This window comes from Panulirus ornatus, chromosome 46 (assembly GCF_036320965.1).
Source record: "Panulirus ornatus isolate Po-2019 chromosome 46, ASM3632096v1, whole genome shotgun sequence".
In the NCBI taxonomy this organism is placed as follows: Eukaryota; Metazoa; Arthropoda; class Malacostraca; order Decapoda; family Palinuridae; genus Panulirus; species Panulirus ornatus.
Genome location: NC_092269.1, coordinates 11,589,442 through 11,614,399, shown reverse-complemented (window position 1 = coordinate 11,614,399; position 24,958 = coordinate 11,589,442). Strand labels below are relative to the sequence as shown.

The window sequence follows — 24,958 nt, the reverse complement described above, 5'->3', positions numbered from 1 at the left end:
TCCATGGTTCCATCCGCTGCCAGATCCACTCCCAGATATCTAAAACACTTCACTTCCTCCAGTTTTTCTCCATTCAAACTCACCTCCCAATTGACTTGACCCTCAACCCTACTGTACCTAATAACCTTGCTCTTATTCACATTTACTCTTAACTTTCTTCTTTCACACACTTTACCAAACTCAGTCACCAGCTTCTGCAGTTTCTCACATGAATCAGCCACCAGCGCTGTATCATCAGCGAACAACAACTGACTTACTTCCCAAGCTCTCTCATCCCCAACAGACTTCATACTTGCCCCTCTTTCCAAAACTCTTGCATTCACCTCCCTAACAACCCCATCCATAAACAAATTAAACAACCATGGAGACATCACACACCCCTGCCGCAAACCTACATTCACTGAGAACCAATCACTTTCCTCTCTTCCTACACGTACACATGCCTTACATCCTCGATAAAAACTTTTCACTGCTTCTAACAACTTGCCTCCCACACCATATATTCTTAATACCTTCCACAGAGCATCTCTATCAACTCTATCATATGCCTTCTCCAGATCCATAAATGCTACATACAAATCCATTTGCTTTTCTAAGTATTTCTATTACTATTCTATAACATTATTTTTTCTAGAGTATATTATGTTAGCACCATAATGTTAATTAGTCTAGAAAATTAAATATCTGTGCTCATTTGTGTAATGACAACTGAGTGTGGTTCCTGAAAATGGTTCACATAACCTCATGGGAGGAGGCATGGCGTGACTCTTTATTTCACCCTACTCATTTATCGTGTATCATTTTTTAATTACTCATTGCACTCATTTTCATATGCTTTTTTTTTCCCAAAAATAAAAAAGTAACGACAGAGTACATTGCAAATCCAGGTTCTATGGTGACAGCAAATGGTTAAAAGGCAAAAGAGTTGTTAATAAACTTGAAAAAGGGAAACCAGTAAAGGAGTTAGCAGTGGAGTATGACATGCGCAGTGGAGTATGGCATGTGCAGTGGAGAATGATGTGTTGAAGGTACAATTACTAACCTCTTTTTAAAACATCAAATGTTTCTTTAGGAAATTATAGGGAATGTCATTCTGCTGATAAGAATTAGAAGAGATTCAGAAGAGTTGAGTAGTGACTCTTTAGAGCAGGGTAAAAATGATTTACAGATACAGAACTGTATTCAATTACCAGACAGCTATTACAGTTTTGCAAAATTCAGCATATTATAATGGGACAGGTCACAAGCAATTTGTGAATGAGAGTTTCTACCATACTTGTGCATGCTCTACCCATAAGTGTCGCATATATTTTATTAGTTTCCCCAGATACCGTATTTGTTCAAGTGCATTAAGCTACACTTGGTCATTTATTTAACTTCTGAAAATGGCTGCACCAATTGAGACTGCTTAAAAATGCCTGTTGTTCACAAAGTCACACAACTATTAGATGAAAGGATCCTGGGAATTTTAAGGGCAACATCCAATCATAAGTCACCCAAATGGTAATAAAACTACAGTAAGTAAGTAAACAGGTTTATTGGTAAGCTACAGATTAAATGAACATGGAACAGGTCACACTGCCGTACAGCGCTATGTACCTCACCTCAGTGTACAAAAGGAGTCCAAACACAAGGCATGAGCGGCTTCACGTACACAGTGGACCGCGTTTGTATCAAAGTAAGAAAATGTAGAAAAATCTTGGTGACTACCCATTCACAAAATTTCCACACAACATTAAAAAACATATTTAAATATTTTTCATGTTATTTTATAAAACATAAAAATGTATAAGGGCAACAAAAAATTAAAACTAAGTCTAGGTGGCAAGTGGGGTCATGACTCTGTGGTCCACGGGGGCAACTATGATGTCAGAGGCACAAAAGGATCTGACTAATCACAGTCTTAACCAGCCGTGGAGACGGGAAACCCCACCACTTATGCCACAGTTACTCCATACTTACAAAAATTAGAAAATGCTTCACCAAACACGCATAAAAATCCATATAGTTACAAAAAGTTAGGTGTTGTCCATGGTGGAGAAATAACAAAAATGAGTTAAAATAGCAAAAATTTGCTATAAAACTGGCTATTATCATGATGATGAGAAAAGAACATTATCATCATAATCATTATCATCATCTTGCTCATTGCTGCACGTGTTGCCTGCCAATCAGATATATAACCGGGTGAATAACCCTGGCAAGAGCTGGGAGGGGAGGACTAAGGGCAGACCCTGTCACACCACCTAGGTAGTGCCTTCCACTGTCCTCTTGACCTGCCAGGCTGGGAGAAGGGGCTACACCCCTTTATAGAAGCTTAACTCTGTATTTATATAGGCACAGTACATTAGATGAATACCAATGACAAGATGGTAAATTCATTCATAAGTTAATATCTAATATTTAAATTAGGAAATGAAAGACTCTGCTGTGAATGTTGCAAAGGTTATACAACTTTGTCCAGGAAATTATGTTCATCCCCTCAGCTGGCAGGTCGGCAGGGTTTAAGGATTGGGCACACTAGCAGCAGTAGCAGCTGTAATAGTAGTATTAATTGTAGTTATGATAATAGTAGCAATCATCATGTACTATTGGGGATGCTCCACCATGTCTCTCGCCAGCTTCCGCCTACCACTGACATGAGAAGGGAGTGAGTCCCTACTGACAGCCTTGTTACCCAAGATATATAGATATATTCATATATTACTTATATACCAGTTACTCATATACATGATAATTTCTCAGGTAAAAATGACTACATGGGTTATCTAGGTTGCCAGTGAAGACACACGGCCCTTTACTAGGATTCTAGTGTTCAATGCACAAAAATAATCCCAAACAAAAATAATTTTACAATATTTCTATCATTAAACAACAAACATTTGCCTCCTCCTTTATACATGCATGGGAACATAAAACATCCAATTTTGATATTACATAAGTCTTTGTCCAGGGAAGTATACAGCATATTAATATTAAAAATTTTTGTCTTACAGTTTGCAAATGTTGCAAAGGTTTACACCATTCTTGTACCTGAGCATATAACAACTTGTTGCTTAAGAGGTGACATCAGATTTGATGAAATTCTATAAAAAGTTATAACAATTTTAATTTCTGTGCAGACAATAAAAATTGTCAATGTTACTACTAATGTGTTATCAAATAAGAATTAATATAAAAATGGCCAATAGATGATCCACCATTAGACATGGTGAGGTTCACTGAAGGGTGTGTTGTATATCACACAATTTAGAGGTTTTGGGCACTTTGCATCCATCAAGTGACTCCCACAAGTCTCTTTTGTGGCAACATGGAGGACACTTGCCTCTAGAATGAGGCATCTGCGCCATCATGGTAGCTACTGTACATTGTAAACACTCTTACAAAAAGGAGATTAGCAAAAATCTCTACTATATCATAAAAAGCAGAAAAATGATGTTAAATAGTAAAACCATTACAGCACAGCTGCAGGCCCTGGTATTCCTCAAGTACAATATTTGCTGTAGCTAATCAGAGAGTGTTTGATAGAGGATGGATCAACATGTAAGGAACATCTTCACTATTAAAACTTTGCTATGCCATCCTTGAATCTAATAGAAATCCAGGGTCTCTTTATGGATCTGCTCACAAGCAAGCTTTGCAGGTAGACTTAGCGACTGAAAATGCAAATGATGCTAAACTTCCCATACCCTATGAGACTAGTGAACTCTGTAAGCTTTTCAACCCTTCAATAATCATCATCTAAGTTATGGTATTATCATCATCAATACTATTACAAAAGTTGCAAAACATATACAACAACTTTGGTTACAAGATAACACTAAGTATAAATTAGAAAAATTAAAAAAATATCTATAAAAGCAAAACAAGTATAAAACATGACTACTTTAACAATCACATACATGGAAACAGGACCTAGACAAGGGTATAGGTGAGTGATCTCATATCACACTTTTTGTTACATTAATTCTGCATGTTTTTCAAATATGAGAGGACACAGTCCTCAGCATTATAACCTATTTACTTTACAGACCAACTAAAGAACTCTAATTTTGTTAAACTTGCTATTGTTAAACTAAATATTAAAATCATCTTATTGGTAGTAAAGCTAGTATTTCATAATAAACAGTTTACAAAGCTGAGCAAAGTGTATCGATATTTGATTGGCATACAGCAGTTTCTTACCCAAACACAGTTATAGGCAGGCACTAGTTATGCTTATATTAAATGAGGTGATACCATTAAAATGGCATAAACTAGGGTTTTCATAATAATTGTACATTACTAAAAAAAATCCACATTCCACTAGAACAAACACACATGTTCACACTATAATACTCTTGAAAATCTTCATTCAAAGCTCAGCAAATACAGCCACCGGTTCACTATTCATGGACAAAATAGGGACTAACATCAGAGACAAGATAATCTCATGGTATCTTTACAGTATTGAATACTGAAATCCTACTAACAATAATGAATGAATTACAGAATTTTGCGAGTATGATACTATTCAGAATAAAATGTATCCATATTCATTACTGTTACTGTTCATATGTTTCGTATACAAACAATTTGATCAATGTTTTGGATGATACTGTGAGAAATACTTAGCTTTTACCAAAACATGCATTTTTGGTATTGCAGGAGAACTCCCTAATACCTCTCTCTTGGTACTATAAAATTTATTTGTAGTCTGTCCCTCAACCCACAGGAACCAGCATAACAATGGTACCTTTAATAAAAACTATGATGACAATTATAAATATATTTAAAATCTGGACTAAGAAATTAATTTCTTAATTATGCAAGGAAACATGTAAATATAAAAGTAACATGTAAACTACAAATAACATACTCTATGAGATGATCAAGTTAAAGCTGATGCAAAACATGCTCAGAAGGGGTTATGTGACAAGAACAATGATTCTGACCTCAGGTGTGTAAACATGAGCTTGTGATCATTTATTCATTCCAGAAAACCAACTGTAATGGAATTTATGTATGCTAACATGAAGCAGTCACTTGGTAGCAAACATGAATTCTCTTACAAGAGCCTGAAGTGGAAAAAGGCTGTTATATAGCGTGGATGAGGCTCTGATGTGCTTCCTCAGGCTTGAAGTCAGTGTCCCTGTCACATATAAATATTAACACCATATGACTCTTGAAAATCAGCACCAGGAGCTAATGGCCAATTGCACATTTATTGCAGCCTCTAGCAAAAAGCAAGAAAGAGGTATTTAATAAACTTATAAGCTGATCATAAATCAAAAGAAAAGGTGAATAGATGAATAGAGTAGGAATGGAGGGAGAGGGCATTTCTCAGTGCCTGCCTATTAAAATGATGGTTAAGAGAGACTCTAGAAAGGTCAGTTAAACAGTGAAGTTCACTACCTGTCAGCCTACAGTTCAGAAAAGTGGTTACTGTGACATGTACTACTCATAGTGATTCAAGTGACAGTAACTAAGGAAAATATGAAAATGTACCATTTTATATCAAAATTTAAAATTGGGATGTCATAATTTTGGGGAAGGCAGATGAGCAAAAGAAAACAGTCCTGGGGAAGAGATGGCTGGCCTCTTATGCATGATGAGAACCCCCGACTTTGTGGCACTATTCTACGATTTCTCAGGCATATTTCTCTTATTTATTATTCTCAGTCTTTCATAATTACTGGCTTCCTACATTATATATAAACACTATTTCCGACAAGTTATGTTAAAGCTTATTTTAATTTTTAAGTTACTTTTCAAGTAATTACATCCCAAAATAACATGAATTTGATTACTGATAGCAATGAGGCTGGGCCTGGAGACAAAGTTTCTTAAACAATGTTAGGCAGGATGCAGGAAAGTTGATTTATCAGCAAAAATGATGCTCTGAGTCATGTGAAGCACATAAGATAGGTTTACAGGCCAAACACAGAACTGGTTCCTAAACGAGAAATTCCATCAAAATCTGCAACAGAGAGCCAACAAGCTGAGGGACTAAGCTGCAGGTATTCTCACCAATGATTCATTTAGCATCTTTAAAGACGAATCCTAAACTGCAGTAAGATATGAAGAAGGCTTTGAGATCCAATGCAGAATGTTAGTTACTGAGATCGTGCGACAAGCTCAAAGCCCTCTTTTTGTTGGACAACAGCTATTTTACAGTTACACCAATAATGCTGACTAGACACCTCCATGGAGACTACAAATATGTATAAACAAACAACTCAGTCACAAATATTATGAATCATATCAAGCCTTGAATGAATTCTAAGACTTGATGTATCCTGCCCTGGGATTTCTGTAGAGATATTGGACAGGCCAGCACAATTTGACTGTTTGCTGCCCATGCCACATCTTTGTCTTAGGTGTGGGTTTGTCCTTACCGCTGCCTTATTCACCGTCTGGTCACCAACAGCCATCTCTTCCATGAAAAAACTAAGGGAGAGCAGGAATCCCTGCAAATTCTGATTGTCTAACCTAATCCAGTTCTGTCTATTTTAGATTTGAGGAAAAAAGATTAAAGTACATGTGTAATATTCCTACCTAATTCTGAGTGTAGCATTTCACTCATGGATAAAAAAGCTTATGAATGCATTCATAATTACTATTCATAGTGAGAAAGCAATAGTATATAAAGTTTTCAGAAAGTCCCCAAGTCAAACCTCTAGAAAAGTGTGTAAAAATTTTTTTAACATGTTTTCACATTTTTCTAAAATAGAAATGGACATGCCATCCGACCCCACTATTGCTCTTGTACGAGATTTCCATGGGCATTCATATACAGATGAACCACCTCCCCATGTTCCACCCCAATCCCAAATTCTCAAATTGAGCAGGTAGAGTCTCTTCCATAGACGGTTCAGTAAAAAAATAGTATGTACAAATATCAAAATGTTCACCTCAGCTATATACTGTACATCCATCAATTAAAATCCAGCAAAAGACATAACATTTCAATAATATAAAAATCATGCATTTCCATTAAGAAAGGATACACAAGAAAATGACAACATAAAAATATAACTGCCTATGTCTTCTTTGAAATTAAAATATCATAATAAAAATACATGGAAATCTACACTCACTAGTGACACAATGCAATCATGTATTCAAATGGATATGAAATGGGGGATGAGTCTATGTACAGTGTTACCCAGCCTCTAAGAAACGAGGCGAACGCAAAATATCAAATTCCGCCATAATGCAGACAAGATCCTCGGGGAGGTGACTGAATGCCTGAAGAATCTCACCGTGATAAAATCTGGGTCAGGATATGTTGTCTCCACACTTAGCCAATGTTGTGTGCTATTTTCTTTGGTTTTTCATAAAAAAAGGAGATCAAGTTAGTATGACAAGCCAGTTAATTCGCCAGTTAATATGCTATAAATATATAACATGCAGAATTTTTTTACAATGATCTCCTTTATGAGACAAAGCTAATTGTGCCTTCAATTGAAATAGACGAAGTTACTGGCTCGCCAATGTGATAACTGGCAAAGTTTCAACCACTTCACATTTAAGGATTCTTCTGCTGAGTTCATCGCATTCTATATCGTCCTTCTGTGTTAAACTTCGCAAGCAAGCTATATGTGAAACTGTAATACAGACATCATTACAGTCTCAGCTATTTAGCTACAAAGTTTTTTTAATCCCTACAAAAGTTGCAGGTCTTTTCTTACACAGTACTAGTAACAGCAAAAGACAAAAAAACTAGAACTGTTAACTTGTCACAAAAACACCCGCATATGCTAGATGATAAACTTACTAACAAGGACAGTATAAAAATTCAAACACGCAAAAATACAAATTCTATATGGATCAAAATTATCCTAGTGCAAAAATCTGCATATCACACACGTACAGTGCTGATGGCTACTCTATCAGGCAAGAGAAGACGAAGTATGAAAAGTAAGTACGACTAACTCTCAGTATTAGAATGTTTGAACTATATTTAAACTATGAACTGATCAGATAATTTTATGATCAGAATTTTGTCTGTTTAGTAATTTCATGCTTACACATTCATGACTAAATTCCCAAGTTTTGTTCTTGTAACCAATTAATATGGTTTTCATGCATTTATTACATGTCAGATGGTTTGTAATGTTTCTCTGACATTAAGATTTTTCTATTTATTTACAAAAATAAAATTTTCAACAAAACTGAGGACACTGTATCATGTATAAGGAAATCCCTTGTACATAAAAGTTTCAAGCATGAGTTCAAGGTGAAGAATGAAGGGTTGTGTTATGGTGTGAAAACTGGATGTAGAGTAGCCAACAGCTGCAACAGTGGTATGGGTTGGGGCATCCAGGCCATAGCAGTTAATACATCAGAAGCCAGAATGCAAAGAATTACTTGCAAGGGATAAAGAGAGACACTGGACATGGCTTACAGAGGTATTTAGTAACCAAGACATTTTTTATCAACTGCCTTGTCCTTGACAGCCCCAGAAGTACAGTACCTATGGATTCCTAGAGCCAAGGATAAACCCTCGGCTTGCCATTAATAACGTTTAACCTGCCACTGACTACAGCCTAGACAGCAGGAGACTGTCCCAGACCCTATCTCTTTTGTTATTATTAAATCTTCAAGCTTTATTATTGGTGGACAGAAATATGTATGTAAATATATATGCCAACTTTGGGTTTTACATTTAATGCTGACTATTAACTGTTTTCTTTCAACTAGTTTTCTCCGCCTATCCTAATTACGTATCAAGAAAGCAATATGCCCTCATAATCTTTAATCATTTAACAACTCTGATGTTCAAACAGGCAAGTCAGGGTTAGCCTTCCCCTTACATTAGTCTCCTGCATACTCATGAATATACATTATACTTAGCAATACTGAATAAAGTTGTTTCAATAAAGCTCATTTTGTATCAATACAAAAAATAAGCTTCATTCAAAACAATTTGGAATTCAGCTTTGCCATCATATACATCTACCTCAGAATGTTGGAGAGACTTGTGCGCGCAGTAAGACATACTTCAGAGCCGGCACTGGTCCACGACTCTCTGGGTCAGTGGAGGATAATGGTAAACCTGACCCACTATAAGGTGGTCCACATATGTGATGGCAATGAAAACTTTTTAAACAACTGATTACTATTTTCTTCTTCTGACCCACAGAACATAGACTACTCTGCTCTCTAGGAAAACATCTCCTATCAATATACATATTTAAGTAGCACTGAAGCAGAAGCCGTAAACTAGACTGATATTAAAAATTATAAAACACCATCCTATTACATTACAATAATAATGCTTACATATGCACCATAGTAATCTTTGGGGTTATGTTGCACAAGAAATTTTGCAAAATTCTGTTAGTACATGATAGTAGAACAAGGCTATGACTTGTGTTGACTTTGGAGAAATTACTGAGTTGGCTGTATCTTTAGCATATCTCACTGTTTGACAATTAAGCCATTCTGTGGGTAAGCTTGTGAAAGACACTACAAAGATTTCTGTAACACAGAAACTGATTTCACTACGATGGGTAAACTACATCTGAATCATCAGCCCATGTGCTTCTGCCAGTTGCTGAAAAACTGCGAAGTAGAAAAATCTGGCCCAGCTAGAAAAAGAGGTGTACAAACATTGTCCTATCACAAGTGAGCAATACTATCCAATGGCCGTCATGTGGAAGAAAGAGCTAAGCCTTTGGGGACAAGCACGGGGCTGACAATTACGCTACGGCACACCTTGGTTCACCCACACACAGAAACACGTGAAGCTCCTATGACACGCCACAGTGAATATGGCTTTTATTTTTGCTTGTTGTTTTTGATACTGTAAAATGATGGCTTTTGCTTACAGTGTTGGATGTGAGATATCAAGTATGAGGCATCCAGTTGGGGGTTAAAGGGGGAGTACTGACTTTGCTTGATGACTGCTTTAATGAGTTGCTTGAAGTTTCTTGATATCCTTTTGCTTTTGACCCACAGCAGTTGGCAGGTATGGGGGTATCCTTAGTTTATGGCAAATTTCTTCTCATTACTTGTTTGTGAGGCACCATCCAGGTTCTCGGTGCCACCGCCAGGGAGATCTACAAGTATAGAATATGTGTGTGATGAAGGGACAAAATAGGCGGAATAGTAGTATTTCTGTTGCTCTTTTGCTTCAATTGCCTAATAGGATCAGGACTTGAGGATAAAAATCTTGGAATGCTGAAAAGCATGAAGAAAAATTGTCACTGGGTCTACCATGAAACTAAAACATTGGAGCCTAGCACCACCTGAACGGTACAGTGCGGGGGCGATCGGCTCCCTCTTTGACTAGCGGCTTGTGGAATTCACGTCCTGGTCGAGAGTGGATGGTCTGCCAACAGTGCTCACAGTAGTACTGCAGGCATGTAACATTGGCACAGAAGAAGGGGGCAAACTTCCCCCCGCAGCGTGCACCCTGGCATTCATCACACATTTGGTCATCTAGTACATAAGGCTTCACCTCAACCTGAAAATGAATTACCTTCATGAATATTTTTTACTAATATGTTTAGGATTTAATTAAGCAATTCAGTGATTATGTACAAACAACTAAAAGTCTATATTTTCTGTTATGAAAGAGTGAAATGTAAGCTTATCATCAACCTTTCCTCAAGTAACTCATACACACCCTTTTATCAATATCACCATGTTGTAACTGTACGAATCGGGCACTGATGGCAGCAATATAACTTTGCTGGTTGGAGAATGCAACTCTGCCAGCACCTTTAGGATACTTCAATTCTGGGTCTGTATCAATTCCAGCATAGCAAACTCCACCATAAAGACGATCCATTATCATCGCAAGTTCAACTGTTGACAGAAAGAGATTGAGAGGGTTACTGAATCACTGAAATGTAAATAAACTGTCATATTATTATTAACTATGCTCCTAATTTTATGGTAAAAATGTGCATATATGGTGTTCTTTAGAAAGGGTACATTGCATTCATCCTTTACAGTTTATGACTTCAGAGTTTCCCAATTTGAGTTGTTGGTGGGTGTATATGCAATGAACTTTGCAAACAACTGGCGGAAGATAATGGACTTATAACTGCAACAACCCTTTCATGATCCATGATGGAATGACCTAAAGTGAACAGTTGTTTCGGGAATGGAAGATATTCTTCTTGAGTAGTAGACTTTTTAACTCATGGTCCAACTGCCATGATTGTCAAGGTACAACACACTTAGCATGACAAAATGGCACAAGAGCTGGTGCAACACACTACTGAGGCTAGTCCATTTACATAAAGATTTCGTTTTTCATTAACCATGTACAATATCCTATAGTCAATGTATTAGTCACTAGGGCCTTGCTAGTGCACCTATCTACTCCTAATAATAATGTTTATGCAAAACGTACCAGCTTTAAGAGGCCTAGGAACACCTCCAACAAACACTGTCTTGCGAGGGTCTAATGGTAGCGAGGCATCAAGGACGAAATCAGCATCAGAGAGTCGCCACGGTCGGATCTGAACAGGTTTATCTTTAATGGTTGGCGACGAAACACACAGGTACAGTTTATCATCATCTTGAATGCAGGCATCAATTAGTTGTTGCACACTACTCTCATCCTGTATGAATGAAAATTTGAAGAAATTTATAAATGCTATAAAGTAGCACTAATCAATGTAATAAAATCACATAATACAGGAGTTGAAACAGGAGTTGTGGGAGTATGTGATAGAATGTAAGAAAGTAAATTCTCGGTTAATATGGGTAAAATTGAAAGTTGATGGAGAGAGGTGGGTGATTATTGGTGCATATGCACCTGGGCATGAGAAGAAAGATCATGAGAGGCAAGTGTTTTGGGAGCAGCTAAATGAGTGTGTTAGCGGTTTTGATGCACGAGACCGGGTTATAGTGATGGGTGATTTGAATGCAAAGGTGAGTAATGTGGCAGTTGAGGGAATAATTGGTATGCATGGGGTGTTCAGTGTTGTAAATGGAAATGGTGAAGAGCTTGTAGATTTATGTGCTGAAAAAGGACTGATGATTGGGAATACCTGGTTTAAAAAGCGAGATATACATAAGTATACTTATGTAAGTAGGAGAGATGGCCAGAGAGCGTTATTGGATTACGTGTTAATTGACAGGCGTGCGAAAGAGAGACTTTTGGATGTCAATGTGCTGAGAGGTGCAACTGGAGGGATGTCTGATCATTATCTTGTGGAGGCTAAGGTGAAGATTAGTATGGGTTTTCAGAAAAGAAGAGTGAATGTTGGGGTGAAGAAGGTGGTGAGAGTAAGTGAGCTTGGGAAGGAGACCTGTGTGAGGAAGTATCAGGAGAGACTGTGTACAGAATGGAAAAAGGTGAGAACAATGGAAGTAAGGGGAGTGGGGGAGGAATGGGATGTATTTAGGGAATCAGTGATGGATTGCGCAAAAGATGCTTGTGGCATGAGAAGAGTGGGAGGTGGGCTGTTTAGAAAGGGTAGTGAGTGGTGGGATGAAGAAGTAAGAGTATTAGTGAAAGAGAAGAGAGAGGCATTTGGACGATTTTTGCAGGGAAAAAATGCAATTGAGTGGGAGAAGTATAAAAGAAAGAGACAGGAGGTCAAGAGAAAGGTGCAAGAGGTGAAAAAAAGGGCAAATGAGAGTTGGGGTGAGAGACTATCAGTAAATTTTAGGGAGAATAAAAAGATGTTCTGGAAGGAGGTAAATAGGGTGCGTAAGACAAGGGAGCAAATGGGAACTTCAGTGAAGGGCGTAAATGGGGAGGTGATAACAAGTAGTGGTGATGTGAGAAGGAGATGGAATGAGTATTTTGAAGGTTTGTTGAATGTGTCTGATGACAGAGTGGCAGATATAGGGTGTTTGGGTCGAGGTGGTGTGCAAAGTGAGAGGGTTAGGGAAAATGATTTGGTAAACAGAGAAGAGGTAGTAAAAGCTTTGCGGAAGATGAAAGCCGGCAAGGCAGCAGGTTTGGATGGTATTGCAGTGGAATTTATTAAAAAAGGGGGTGACTGTATTGTTGACTGGTTGGTAAGGTTATTTAATGTATGTATGACTCATGGTGAGGTGCCTGAGGATTGGCGGAATGCGTGCATAGTGCCATTGTACAAAGGCAAAGGGGATAAGAGTGAGTGCTCAAATTACAGAGGTATAAGTTTGTTGAGTATTCCTGGTAAATTATATGGGAGGGTATTGATTGAGAGGGTGAAGGCATGTACAGAGCATCAGATTGGGGAAGAGCAGTGTGGTTTCAGAAGTGGTAGAGGATGTGTGGATCAGGTGTTTGCTTTGAAGAATGTATGTGAGAAATACTTAGAAAAGCAAATGGATTTGTATGTAGCATTTATGGATCTGGAGAAGGCATATGATAGAGTTGATAGAGATGCTCTGTGGAAGGTATTAAGAATATATGGTGTGGGAGGCAAGTTGTTAGAAGCAGTGAAAAGTTTTTATCGAGGATGTAAGGCATGTGTACGTGTAGGAAGAGAGGAAAGTGATTGGTTCTCAGTGAATGTAGGTTTGCGGCAGGGGTGTGTGATGTCTCCATGGTTGTTTAATTTGTTTATGGATGGGGTTGTTAGGGAGGTAAATGCAAGAGTCTTGGAAAGAGGGGCAAGTATGAAGTCTGTTGGGGATGAGAGAGCTTGGGAAGTGAGTCAGTTGTTGTTCGCTGATGATACAGCGCTGGTAGCGGATTCATGTGAGAAACTGCAGAAGCTGGTGACGGAGTTTGGTAAAGTGTGTGGAAGAAGAAAGTTAAGAGTAAATGTGAATAAGAGCAAGGTTATTAGGTACAGTAGGGTTGAGGGTCAAGTCAATTGGGAGGTGAGTTTGAATGGAGAAAAACTGGAGGAAGTGAAGTGTTTTAGATATCTGGGAGTGGATCTGTCAGCAGATGGAACCATGGAAGCGGAAGTGGATCATAGGGTGGGGGAGGGGGCGAGAATTTTGGGAGCCTTGAAAAATGTGTGGAAGTCGAGAACATTATCCCGGAAAGCAAAAATGGGTATGTTTGAAGGAATAGTGGTTCCAACAATGTTGTATGGTTGCGAGGCGTGGGCTATGGATAGAGTTGTGCGCAGGAGGATGGATGTGCTGGAAATGAGATGTTTGAGGACAATGTGTGGTGTGAGGTGGTTTGATCGAGTAAGTAACGTAAGGGTAAGAGAGATGTGTGGAAATAAAAAGAGCGTGGTTGAGAGAGCAGAAGAGGGTGTTTTGAAATGGTTTGGGCACATGGAGAGAATGAGTGAGGAAAGATTGACCAAGAGGATATATGTGTCGGAGGTGGAGGGAACGAGGAGAAGAGGGAGACCAAATTGGAGGTGGAAAGATGGAGTGAAAAGGATTTTGTGTGATCGGGGCCTGAACATGCAGGAGGGTGAAAGGAGGGCAAGGAATAGAGTGAATTGGAGCGATGTGGTATACAGGGGTTGATGTGCTGTCAGTGGATTGAATCAAGGCATGTGAAGCGTCCGGGGTAAACCATGGAAAGCTGTGTAGGTATGTATATTTGCGTGTGTGGACGTGTGTATGTACATGTGTATGGGGGGGGTTGGGCCATTTCTTTCGTCTGTTTCCTTGCGCTACCTCGCAAACGCGGGAGACAGCGACAAAGTATAAAAAAAAAAAAAAAAAAAAATACAGATGACATCACAATGGAATAAAGAAAACCAGTAAGTTGAGACAAGACAACACACATAAAACATAAAAGTTAAATCTGTTTTTGTCAAATGAACCGAATACAAAGTCAAATATAATACTGTATGACTAAAAAATGTTAATACCCTAAAACAGTATTTTTTTCAGTACCTTTAATGTATCATATTAGAATGCAAACAGAGCTGCTGAACTGAGGATGCAAGAACTCCAATTTGGGAAACCTAATACAATCATGGAAACACTTCTTGTTTTCTTGATCACATTGTAAGAAACATTTCACTCTGGAGATAACATAAACTACCTGATCCTTGGGGAAAGGTTTATAAAGAAAAGAGACAACATTCAGGTAGAAATGCTCTGACATTTTTTTGGTCTACAAACTAACCCCAAGTTGACATAAAAAGCTAACCCTTGTTTCCTCACACCTTAGCAATCTCTCCTCACAGATTGCCTCACCTCCAGCATATACAGTAACAAAACACATCCATACTGAAATATTCTGACAAGCAATAAATAATTTTCTTTCAATGTTACTTTGATATGCAACTAACAACTGACTGGCACCAGTATTACCTTCATTTTCTTATTGATCTGTTTGTAATCATTCTCATTTTTACTTACAAAACTTTATCTGGTTTTGAGACCATCCCATGCTTGTGATGATATGCCTTTTTAATGGTAACAAGGCTTGTTGTGTTTGACAAATTAGGCCACCAAATCTGTTTGTTCCAATCCCTGCTCACAGTTTTCCCCCACATAATTTGCTACACTCCCCAACTGAACACAAGTTACATTTCCCAGTCTATGCCTTGGTTGTCACCTTTCCTTACAAAACTAAAAAATGTCATTTCAACACATCCCAAGATCCTTCATTCCCAAGATGCGACTACCACAGTTAAGACACCGAGAACTTGCAAATCAATTGCCCTGCACCCTCCTTTATGACTTATTGTTCTGCCTAGTGGACTTGCCAGTTTTCTGAGTTATCCAAAAGCCTCATAAAGACAGAAGGGGCTCTTGGGGCAGGATATAAGTGTATATATTATTCATTCATCTATTTCTTTATTACATGTCCCCTACCCTTGGAACAACCCATTAGGCAGTAGGTTGTTGACTGACTGAGGAGCATTAAAGTGGTGACCAGAACTATCTTACACTCTCCATTTCAGGATTGCTGGTCTTACTTTCTGTCTCATCATAACAGGACTCTCGGGCTGATCCTACCATCTGCTTACAAGCACCATACATCTACTCAAAACTTGCTTACTATTCTTACTTTTTTGCACTTATACACTCTTGCCAATACCTGTCCACTCAAATATTTATAAGTATCATCATGACAGATTCCTTCAAATCTATCGTCCCTAGTCCCCAGCATCATGGAATGCCAAGAATTTCTGGGTTCTGGCTTGACTCTACTGCCAAAGAGAGGGAGGGCTCTGGCAGTAGTAGTACTGACCCCCTCACGACCTTTCCCTCTCTGTTAGACCTTCATGGTCTCTCAAGTAACCTCTCCTCAGGTAACACCATCTGTCTGGTACCTTTCCTAATATCTTACTTCTCTCTGAGACACAGTTGTCTAATGATCTTACTAGTACCTTTTTCATATCTAACTATAACCTCCACTCACGATTCTGGTTCACAGGTGGTGTTTGTGCTCATTCCAACATCAACACACCTATTGCATGCCTCAAGGACCTTGAATCCCCAAAGTCTGATGTTTTGTGGCTCAAGGTCTGTCTCCCTGCTACCACACTTCTCTGTTTTGCCTATTACTCTCCTAATTCTACAAATTTTACTTCCTTCTTCATTTGTCTAAACTCCAGCCATGAGACAGTGACATCCTCTCACCTGCAAGCTGAGATCCTCTTCCTTAGGGATTTCAACATTCACCATAGGGAAAGGTAGAATTCCTCCCATATGGATGTTGGAGGGATTGAAGCACTTATGTTCTCCATTCTCAATGATTTAGAATGAATTATCTCCCATTCTACCCATATACGTAACCGCTGTGCCCACTTTCCCAATATTCTGGATTTGTTTTTCACCTCTAGTCCATTCTGCTGTAAATACACAATCTTGCCCCCAATTGGTTCATCTGATCACATTCTCACAGAAGTATCTATTCTAACAGCACCTCCTCTTCTAAGCATAAATATCTGTACCTCAACGAAGCTGACTGGAATAACTTACATAACTTCTTTTTTAACTTTCCTTGGGTAAATTACTATTTTTATGTGGTGATGCTTCTGTCTCCACCAAGTGCATAGCAGAGGTTATTCTTGTGGGAATGGAAGCATTTATCCCTTCTTCCTTCAAGATGATCTCTTCATGCAATCCATGGTTCAACAGTGCCTGTTCTGAGGCCATTCAGGCAAGGGATCGGGCATATTGGGCTTGGAAAAACTGTCCTTCCTCTGCCTTCCATTCAGCTTTTATCACTGCCCACAATCACTGCAATCACGTTATCCGTGAGGCAAAGTGTTCCTTTATCCAAAGGAAGTTTGATAACCTCTCCTCATCATCCACTGAGAGGTCTTTCTGGTTTTTAGCTAAGGGCATCTCTAAGAAATTATGTCACTCTAACTTTCCATCACTTTTCTGTTCTGGTGGTACTATAGCTGTCTCTCCCACAGACACAGCAACTCTCTTTGGTTCCAGTGTCTCCTCTAACTCCATCTTGGATGACTAACATTCCATCACTTCTGATGATCCCCATAGTAATCCTATGCCTCTTCCCTTAATCTCTCTTCTGACAGTCTAAAAAGCACTTTTTTCTCTGGACACAAGCACGCTTATGGTCCTGATGGCATCCATCCCTGTTTACTGAAAATGTGCTTGCTCATCTATGTTTCTGTTTAAAAACCAAAACTTTTCCTTGTCCTTAGAAGCATGCATTGATACATCCCATCCCTAAGAATGGTGACTCTTCTGACCCCTCTAACTACTGTCTTGTTGCTTTAACATCTATCATTTCCAAAGTTTGAATGTCTCCTCAACTCCAGTCTCCTTAAACATCTTGAAAAATCACAGTCTCCTCTATGATCACTAGTATGGCTTCCATAAGGAGGTCCACTGATGATGTTCTTTGCTATCTTACTAATGTCTGGTCATCATCCCTGAAAGATTTTGCAGTCGTGTTGTTGCCATTGACATATCTAAGGCTTTTGACTGGGTGTGGCACTGGGGTATCATCTCCAAACTCCCCTCTTTTGGCTTCCCTCCCTCACTGTGCTCTTTCATGTCTATCTTCCTCCCTGGCCAATCTATCTCCATCAACAGTGGTGTTCCCCAAGGTCTTCTCCTGTCCCCTACACTTTTTCTCCTTTTTTTCAATGATTTCCTCTCCACATAATGCACTCATATGTTTATGACTCAATGCTGCATGCATCCACATCCTTCAATTCTGCTCCCTCTTCTCTCGTTCGATCTGCATCTTGTCGTGGCACACCTTCCTCGATAAACCCAGGAGTCCCCTTTATCTTACAAGGCTCTTGCAGCATTCAGGAAGTTAGTGAAAACCACTGGTTTTGTGATGTGTATGCATCTATGTGCAGAAAGTGCAAGGTAATTCAGTAAAAGTCTTCTTTGTAGTGGTTGCATTGAGGGCATGAAGGGTCTTAGAATATGCTGAAATGGTGCTTGAAGTTTGTGGTATAAGCTGGATAGTGTGAATTGTGTTTGTCTGGGTAATGTGGTTTCTGATGGGTGTATAATGTGGTTTCTCAAATGAGTATGTCCAATGGGATGGAGTTAAAGACTTAATTAGGTCGCTTATTCAGTTCTTGTCAGTTTATTACAGTGTGTATGAGTTTTGTCAGTGTTATACTTCTTGGGAGTAGGGGATTATGAGTAAAGGTTACTGAAGTGCAAGACAGGGGCTGTAAAAGAGGGTATATGAGTTAGGGTGATTAAGTATCAACAAACCACCTCACACCACATATTGTCCTCAAACATTTCATTTCCAAAACATCCACCCTTCTCCACACAACCCTATCTATAGCCCATGCCTCGCAACTATATAACATTGTTGGAACCACTATTCCTTCAAACATACCCACTTTTGCTCTCTGAGATAACATTCTCGCCTTCCACACATTCTTCAACGCCCCTAGAACCTTTGTCCCCTCCCCACCCTGTAACTCACTTCCGCTTCCATGGTTCCATCCGCTGCTAAATCCACTCCCAGATATCTAAAACACTTCACTTCCAGTTTTTCTCCATTCAAACTTACCTCCCAATTGACTTGTCCCTCAACCCTACTGTACCTAATAACCTTGCTCTTATTCACATTTACTCTCAGCTTTCTTCTTTCACACACTTTACCAAATTCAGTCACCAGCTTCTGCAGTTTCTCACCCAAATCAGCCACCAGCACTATATCATCAGCGAACAACAATTGACTCACTTCCCAAGCTCTCTCATCCACAACAGACTGCATACTTGCCCCTCTTTCCAAAATTATTGCATTCACCTCCCTAACAACCCCATCCATAAACAAATTAAACAACCATGGAGACATCACGCACCCCAGCCGAAAACCAACATTCACCGAGAACCAATCACTTTCCTCTCTTCCTACACGTACACAAGCCTTACATCCTCGATAAAAACTTTTCACTGCTTCTAACAACTTACCTCCCACACCATGTATTCTTAATGCCTTCCACAGAGCATCTCTATCAACTCTATCATATGCCTTTTCCAGACCCATAAATACTACATACAAATCCATTTGCTTTTCTAAGTATTTCTCACATACATTTTTCAAAGCAAACACCTGATCCAAACATCCTCTACCACTTCTGAAACCACACTGCTCCTCCCCAATCTGATGCTCTGTACATGCCTTCACCCTCTCAATCAATACCCTCCCATATAATTTACCAGGAATACTCAACAAACTTATACCTCAGTAATTAGAGCACTCACTCTTATCCCCTTTGCCTTTGTATAATGGCACTATGCAAGCATTCCGCCAGTCCTCAGGCACCTCATCATGAGTCATACATATATCAAATAACCTTACCAACCAAGTACCCCCTTTTTCAATAAATTCCACTGCAATACCATCCAAACCCGCTGCCTTGCCGGCTTTCATCTTCCGCAAAGCTTTTACTACCTCTTCTCTGTTTACCAAATCATTTTCCCTAACCCTCTCACTTTGCACACCACCTCGACTAAAACACCCTATCTCTACCACTCTAACATCAAACACATTCACCAAAACTTCAAAATACTCACTCCATCTTCTCACATCACCGCTACTTGTTATCACCTCCCCATTAGCCCCCTTCACTGAAGTTCCCATTTGTTCCCTTGTCTTACGCACTTAATTACCTCCTTCCACAACATCTTTTTATTCTCCCTAAAATTTGATGATACTCTCTCACCCCAACTCTCATTTGCCCTCTTTTTTTGCCTCTTGCACCTTTCTCTTGACCTCCTGCCTCTTTCTTTTATACATCTCCCAGTCATTTGCATTATTTCCCTGCAAAAATCGTCCAAACGCCACTCTTCTCTTTCACTAATAATCTTACTTCTTCATCCCACCACTCACTACCCTTTCTAACCTACCCACCTCCCACACTTCTCATGCCACAAGCATCTTTTGTGCAAGCCATCACTTCTTCTCTAAATTCATCCCATTCTTCCCCCACTCCCCTTACCTCCTTTGTTCTCATATTTTTCCATTCTGTACTCAGTCTCTCCTGGTACTTCCTCACACAAGTCTCCTTCCCTAGCTCACTTACTCTCACCACTCTCTTCACTCCAACGTTCTCTCTTCTTTTCTGAAAACCTCTATAAATCTTCACCTTCGCCTCCACAAGATAATGATCAGATATCCCTCCATTTGTACCTCTCAGCACATTAACATCCAAAAGTCTCTCTTTCGTGCGCCTATCAATTAACACGTAATCCAGTAACATTCTCCGGCCATCTCTCCTACTTACATACGTATACTTATGTATATCTCTCTTTTTAAACCAGATATTCCCAATCACCAGTCCTTTTTCAGCACATAAATCTACAAGCTCTTCACCATTTTCATTTACAACACTTAACACCCCATGTACACCAATTATTCCCTCAACTGCCACATTACTAACCTTTGCATTCAAATCACCCATCACTATAACCTGGTCTCATGCATCAAAACCACTAACACACTCACTCACCTGCTCCCAAAATACTTGCCTCTCATGATCTTTCTTCTCATGCCCAGGTGCATATGCACCAATAATCACCCATCTCTCTCCATCCACTTTCAGTTTTACGCATATCAAGCTAGAGTTTACTTTCTTACACTCTCTCATATACTCCCACCACTCCTGTTTCAGTAGTGCTACTCCTTCCCTTGCTATTGTCCTCTCACCAACGCCTGACTTTACTCCCAAGAAATTCCCAAACCACTCCTCCCCTTTACCCTTGAGCTTCGTTTCACTCAGAGCCAAAATATCCAGGTTCCTTTCCTCAAACATACTACCTATCTGTCCTTTTTTCTCATCTTGGTTACATCCACACACATTTAGACACCCCAATCTGAGCCTTTGAGGAGGATGAGCATTCCCCGCATGACTCCTTCTTCTGTTTCCCCTTTTAGAAAGTTAAGATACAAGGAGGGGAGGGTTTCTAGCCCCACGCTCCCACCCCCTTTAGTCGCCTTCTACGACATGAGAGGAATGCATAGGAAGTATTCTTTCTCCCCTACCCCCAGGGATATATATATATATATATATATATATATATATATTTTCTTTCTTTCAAACTATTCGCCATTTCCCGCATTAGCGAGGTAGTGTTAAGAACACAGGCCTGGGCCTTTGAGGGAATACCCTCACCTGGCCCAATTCTCTGTTCCTTCTTTTGGAAAATTAAAAAAAACGAGAGGGGAGGATTTCCAGCCCCCTGCTCCCTCCCCTTTTAGTCACCTTCTACGACACGCAGGGAATACGTGGGAAGTATTCTTTCTCCCCTTTCCCCAGGGAATATATATATATATATATATATATATATATATATATATATATATATATATATATATATATATATATATATATATATATATATGCACCTGGGCATGAGAAGGAAGATCATGAGAGGCAAGGGTTTTGGGAGCAGCTGAATGAGTGTGTTAGTGGTTTTGATGCACGAGACCGGGTTATAGTGATGGGTGATTTGAATGCAAAGGTGAGTAATGTGGCAGTTGAGGGAATAATTGGTATACATGGGGTGTTCAGTGTTGTAAATGGAAATGGTGAAGAGCTTGTAGATTTATGTGCTGAAAAAGGACTGATGATTGGGAATACCTGGTTTAAAGAGCGAGATATACATAAGTATACTTATGTAAGTAGGAGAGATGGCCAGAGAGCGTTATTGGATTACGTGTTAATTGACAGGCGTGCGAAAGAGAGACTTTTGGATGTTAATGTGCTGAGAGGTGCAACTGGAGGGATGTCTGATCATTTTCTTGTGGAGGCTAAGGTGAAGATTTGTATGGGTTTTCAGAAAAGAAGAGTGAATGTTGGGGTGAAGAGGGTGGTGAGAGTAAGTGAGCTTGGGAAGGAGACCTGTGTGAGGAAGTACCAGGAGAGACTGAGTACAGAATGGAAAAAGGTGAGAACAATGGAAGTAAGGGGAGTGGGGGAGGAATGGGATGTATTTAGGGAATCAGTGATGGATTGCGCAAAAGATGCTTGTGGCATGAGAAGAGTGGGAGGTGGGTTGATTAGAAAGGGTAGTGAGTGGTGGGATGAAGAAGTAAGAGTATTAGTGAAAGAGAAGAGAGAGGCATTTGGACGATTTTTGCAGGGAAAAAATGCAATTGAGTGGGAGATGTATAAAAGAAAGAGACAGGAGGTCAAGAGAAAGGTGCAAGAGGTGAAAAAAAGGGCAAATGAGAGTTGGGGTGAGAGAGTATCATTAAATTTTAGGGAGAATAAAAAGATGTTCTGGAAGGAGGTAAATAAAGTGCGTAAGACAAGGGAGCAAATGGGAACTTCAGTGAAGGGCGCAAATGGGGAGGTGATAACAAGTAGTGGTGATGTGAGAAGGAGATGGAGTGAGTATTTTGAAGGTTTGTTGAATGTGTTTGATGATAGAGTGGCAGATATAGGGTGTTTTGGTCGAGGTGGTGTGCAAAGTGAGAGGGTTAGGGAAAATGATTTGGTAAACAGAGAAGAGGTAGTGAAAGCTTTGCAGAAGATGAAAGCTGGCAAGGCAGCAGGTTTGGATGGTATTGCAGTGGAATTTATTAAAAAAGGGGTGACTGTATTGTTGACTGGTTGGTAAGGTTATTTAATGTATGTATGACTCATGGTGAGGTGCCTGAGGATTGGCGGAATGCGTGCATAGTGCCATTGTACAAAGGCAAAGGGGATAAGAGTGAGTGCTCAAATTACAGAGGTATAAGTTTGTTGAGTATTCCTGGTAAATTATATGGGAGGGTATTGATTGAGAGGGTGAAGGCATGTACAGAGCATCAGATTGGGGAAGAGCAGTGTGGTTTCAGAAGTGGTAGAGGATGTGTGGATCAGGTGTTTGCTTTGAAGAATGTATGTGAGAAATACTTAGAAAGCAAATGGATTTGTATGTAGCATTTATGGATCTGGAGAAGGCATATGATAGAGTTGATAGAGATGCTCTGTGGAAGGTATTAAGAATATATGGTGTGGGAGGAAAGTTGTTAGAAGCAGTGAAAAGTTTTTATCGAGGATGTAAGGCATGTGTACGTGTAGGAAGAGAGGAAAGTGATTGGTTCTCAGTGAATGTAGGTTTGCGGCAGGGGTGTGTGATGTCTCCATGGTTGTTTAATTTGTTTATGGATGGGGTTGTTAGGGAGGTAAATGCAAGAGTTTTGGAAAGAGGGGCAAGTATGAATTCTGTTGGGGATGAGAGAGCTTGGGAAGTGAGTCAGTTGTTGTTCGCTGATGATACAGCGCTGGTGGCTGATTCATGTGAGAAACTGCAGAAGCTGGTGACTGAGTTTGGTAAAGTGTGTGGAAGAAGAAAGTTAAGAGTAAACGTGAATAAGAGCAAGGTTATTAGGTACAGTAGGGTTGAGGGTCAAGTCAATTGGGAGGTGAGTTTGAATGGAGAAAAACTGGAGGAAGTGAAGTGTTTTAGATATCTGGGAGTGGATCTGGCAGCGGATGGAACCTTGGAAGCGGAAGTGGATCATAGGGTGGGGGAGGGGGCGAAAATTCTGGGGGCCTTGAAGAATGTGTGGAAGTCGAGAACATTATCTCGGAAAGCAAAAATGGGTATGTTTGAAGGAATAGTGGTTCCAACAATGTTGTATGGTTGCGAGGCGTGGGCTATGGATAGAGTTGTGTGCAGGAGGATGGATGTGCTGGAAATGAGATGTTTGAGGACAATGTGTGGTGTGAGGTGGTTTGATCGAGTGAGTAACTTAAAGGTAAGAGAGATGTGTGGAAATAAAAAGAGCGTGGTTGAGAGAGCAGAAGAGGGTTTTTTGAAGTGGTTTGGGCACATGGAGAGAATGAATGAGGAAAGATTGACCAAGAGGATATATGTGTCGGAGGTGGAGGGAACGAGGAGAAGAGGGAGACCAAATTGGAGGTGGAAAGATGGAGTTAAAAAGATTTTGTGTGATCGGGGCCTGAACATGCAGGAGGGTGAAAGGAGGGCAAGGAATAGAGTGAATTGGAGCGATGTGGTATACCGGGGTTGACGTGCTGTCAGTGGATTGAATCAAGGCATGTGAAGCGTCTGGGGTAAACCATGGAAAGCTGTGTAGGTATGTATATTTGCGTGTGTGGACGTATGTATATACATGTGTATGGGGGTGGGTTGGGCCATTTCTTTCGTCTGTTTCCTTGCACTACCTCGCAAACGCGGGAGACAGCGACAAAGCAAAAAAAAAAAAAAAAAAAAATATATATATATATATATATATATATATATATATATATATATATATATATATATATATATATATATATATATATATTATCCCTGGGGATAGGGGAGAAAGAATACTTCCCACGTATTCCCTGCATGTCATAGAAGGCGAATAAAAGGAGAGGGAGCGGGTGGCTGGAAATCCTCCCCTCTCTTTTTTTTTTAAATTTTCCAAAAGAAGGAACAGAGAAGGGACCCAGGTGAGTTTATTCCCTGAAGGGCCCAGTCCTTTGTTCTTAACGCTACCTCGATGAAGCGGGAAATGGCAAATAGTGTGGAATATATACATATATATATATATATATATATATATATATATGAATGTAGGTTTGCGGCAGGGGTGTGTGATGTCTCCATGGTTGTTTAATTTGTTTATGGATGGGGTTGTTAGGTAGGTGAATGCAAGAGTTTTGGAAAGAGGGGCAAGTAT

General features: G+C 39.7%; 1 protein-coding gene across 1 annotated transcript in view; it reads right to left on the bottom strand.

Annotated features, from left to right (window-relative positions):
- Positions 1-1,520: 1,520 nt before the first annotated feature.
- Positions 1,521-24,958, bottom strand: part of orb2 (cytoplasmic polyadenylation element-binding protein orb2) — a 359,903-nt gene continuing 336,465 nt past the window's right edge. The window contains exons 8-11 of the mRNA XM_071688830.1: positions 11,351-11,561; positions 10,616-10,797; positions 10,236-10,453; positions 1,521-10,046 (exon numbers count right to left, since the gene is read on the bottom strand). Of these exons, the coding sequence (XP_071544931.1) occupies positions 9,995-10,046; positions 10,236-10,453; positions 10,616-10,797; positions 11,351-11,561 (663 nt within the window). The 3' untranslated portion in view covers positions 1,521-9,994. The remainder of the gene's footprint in view (positions 10,047-10,235; positions 10,454-10,615; positions 10,798-11,350; positions 11,562-24,958) is intronic.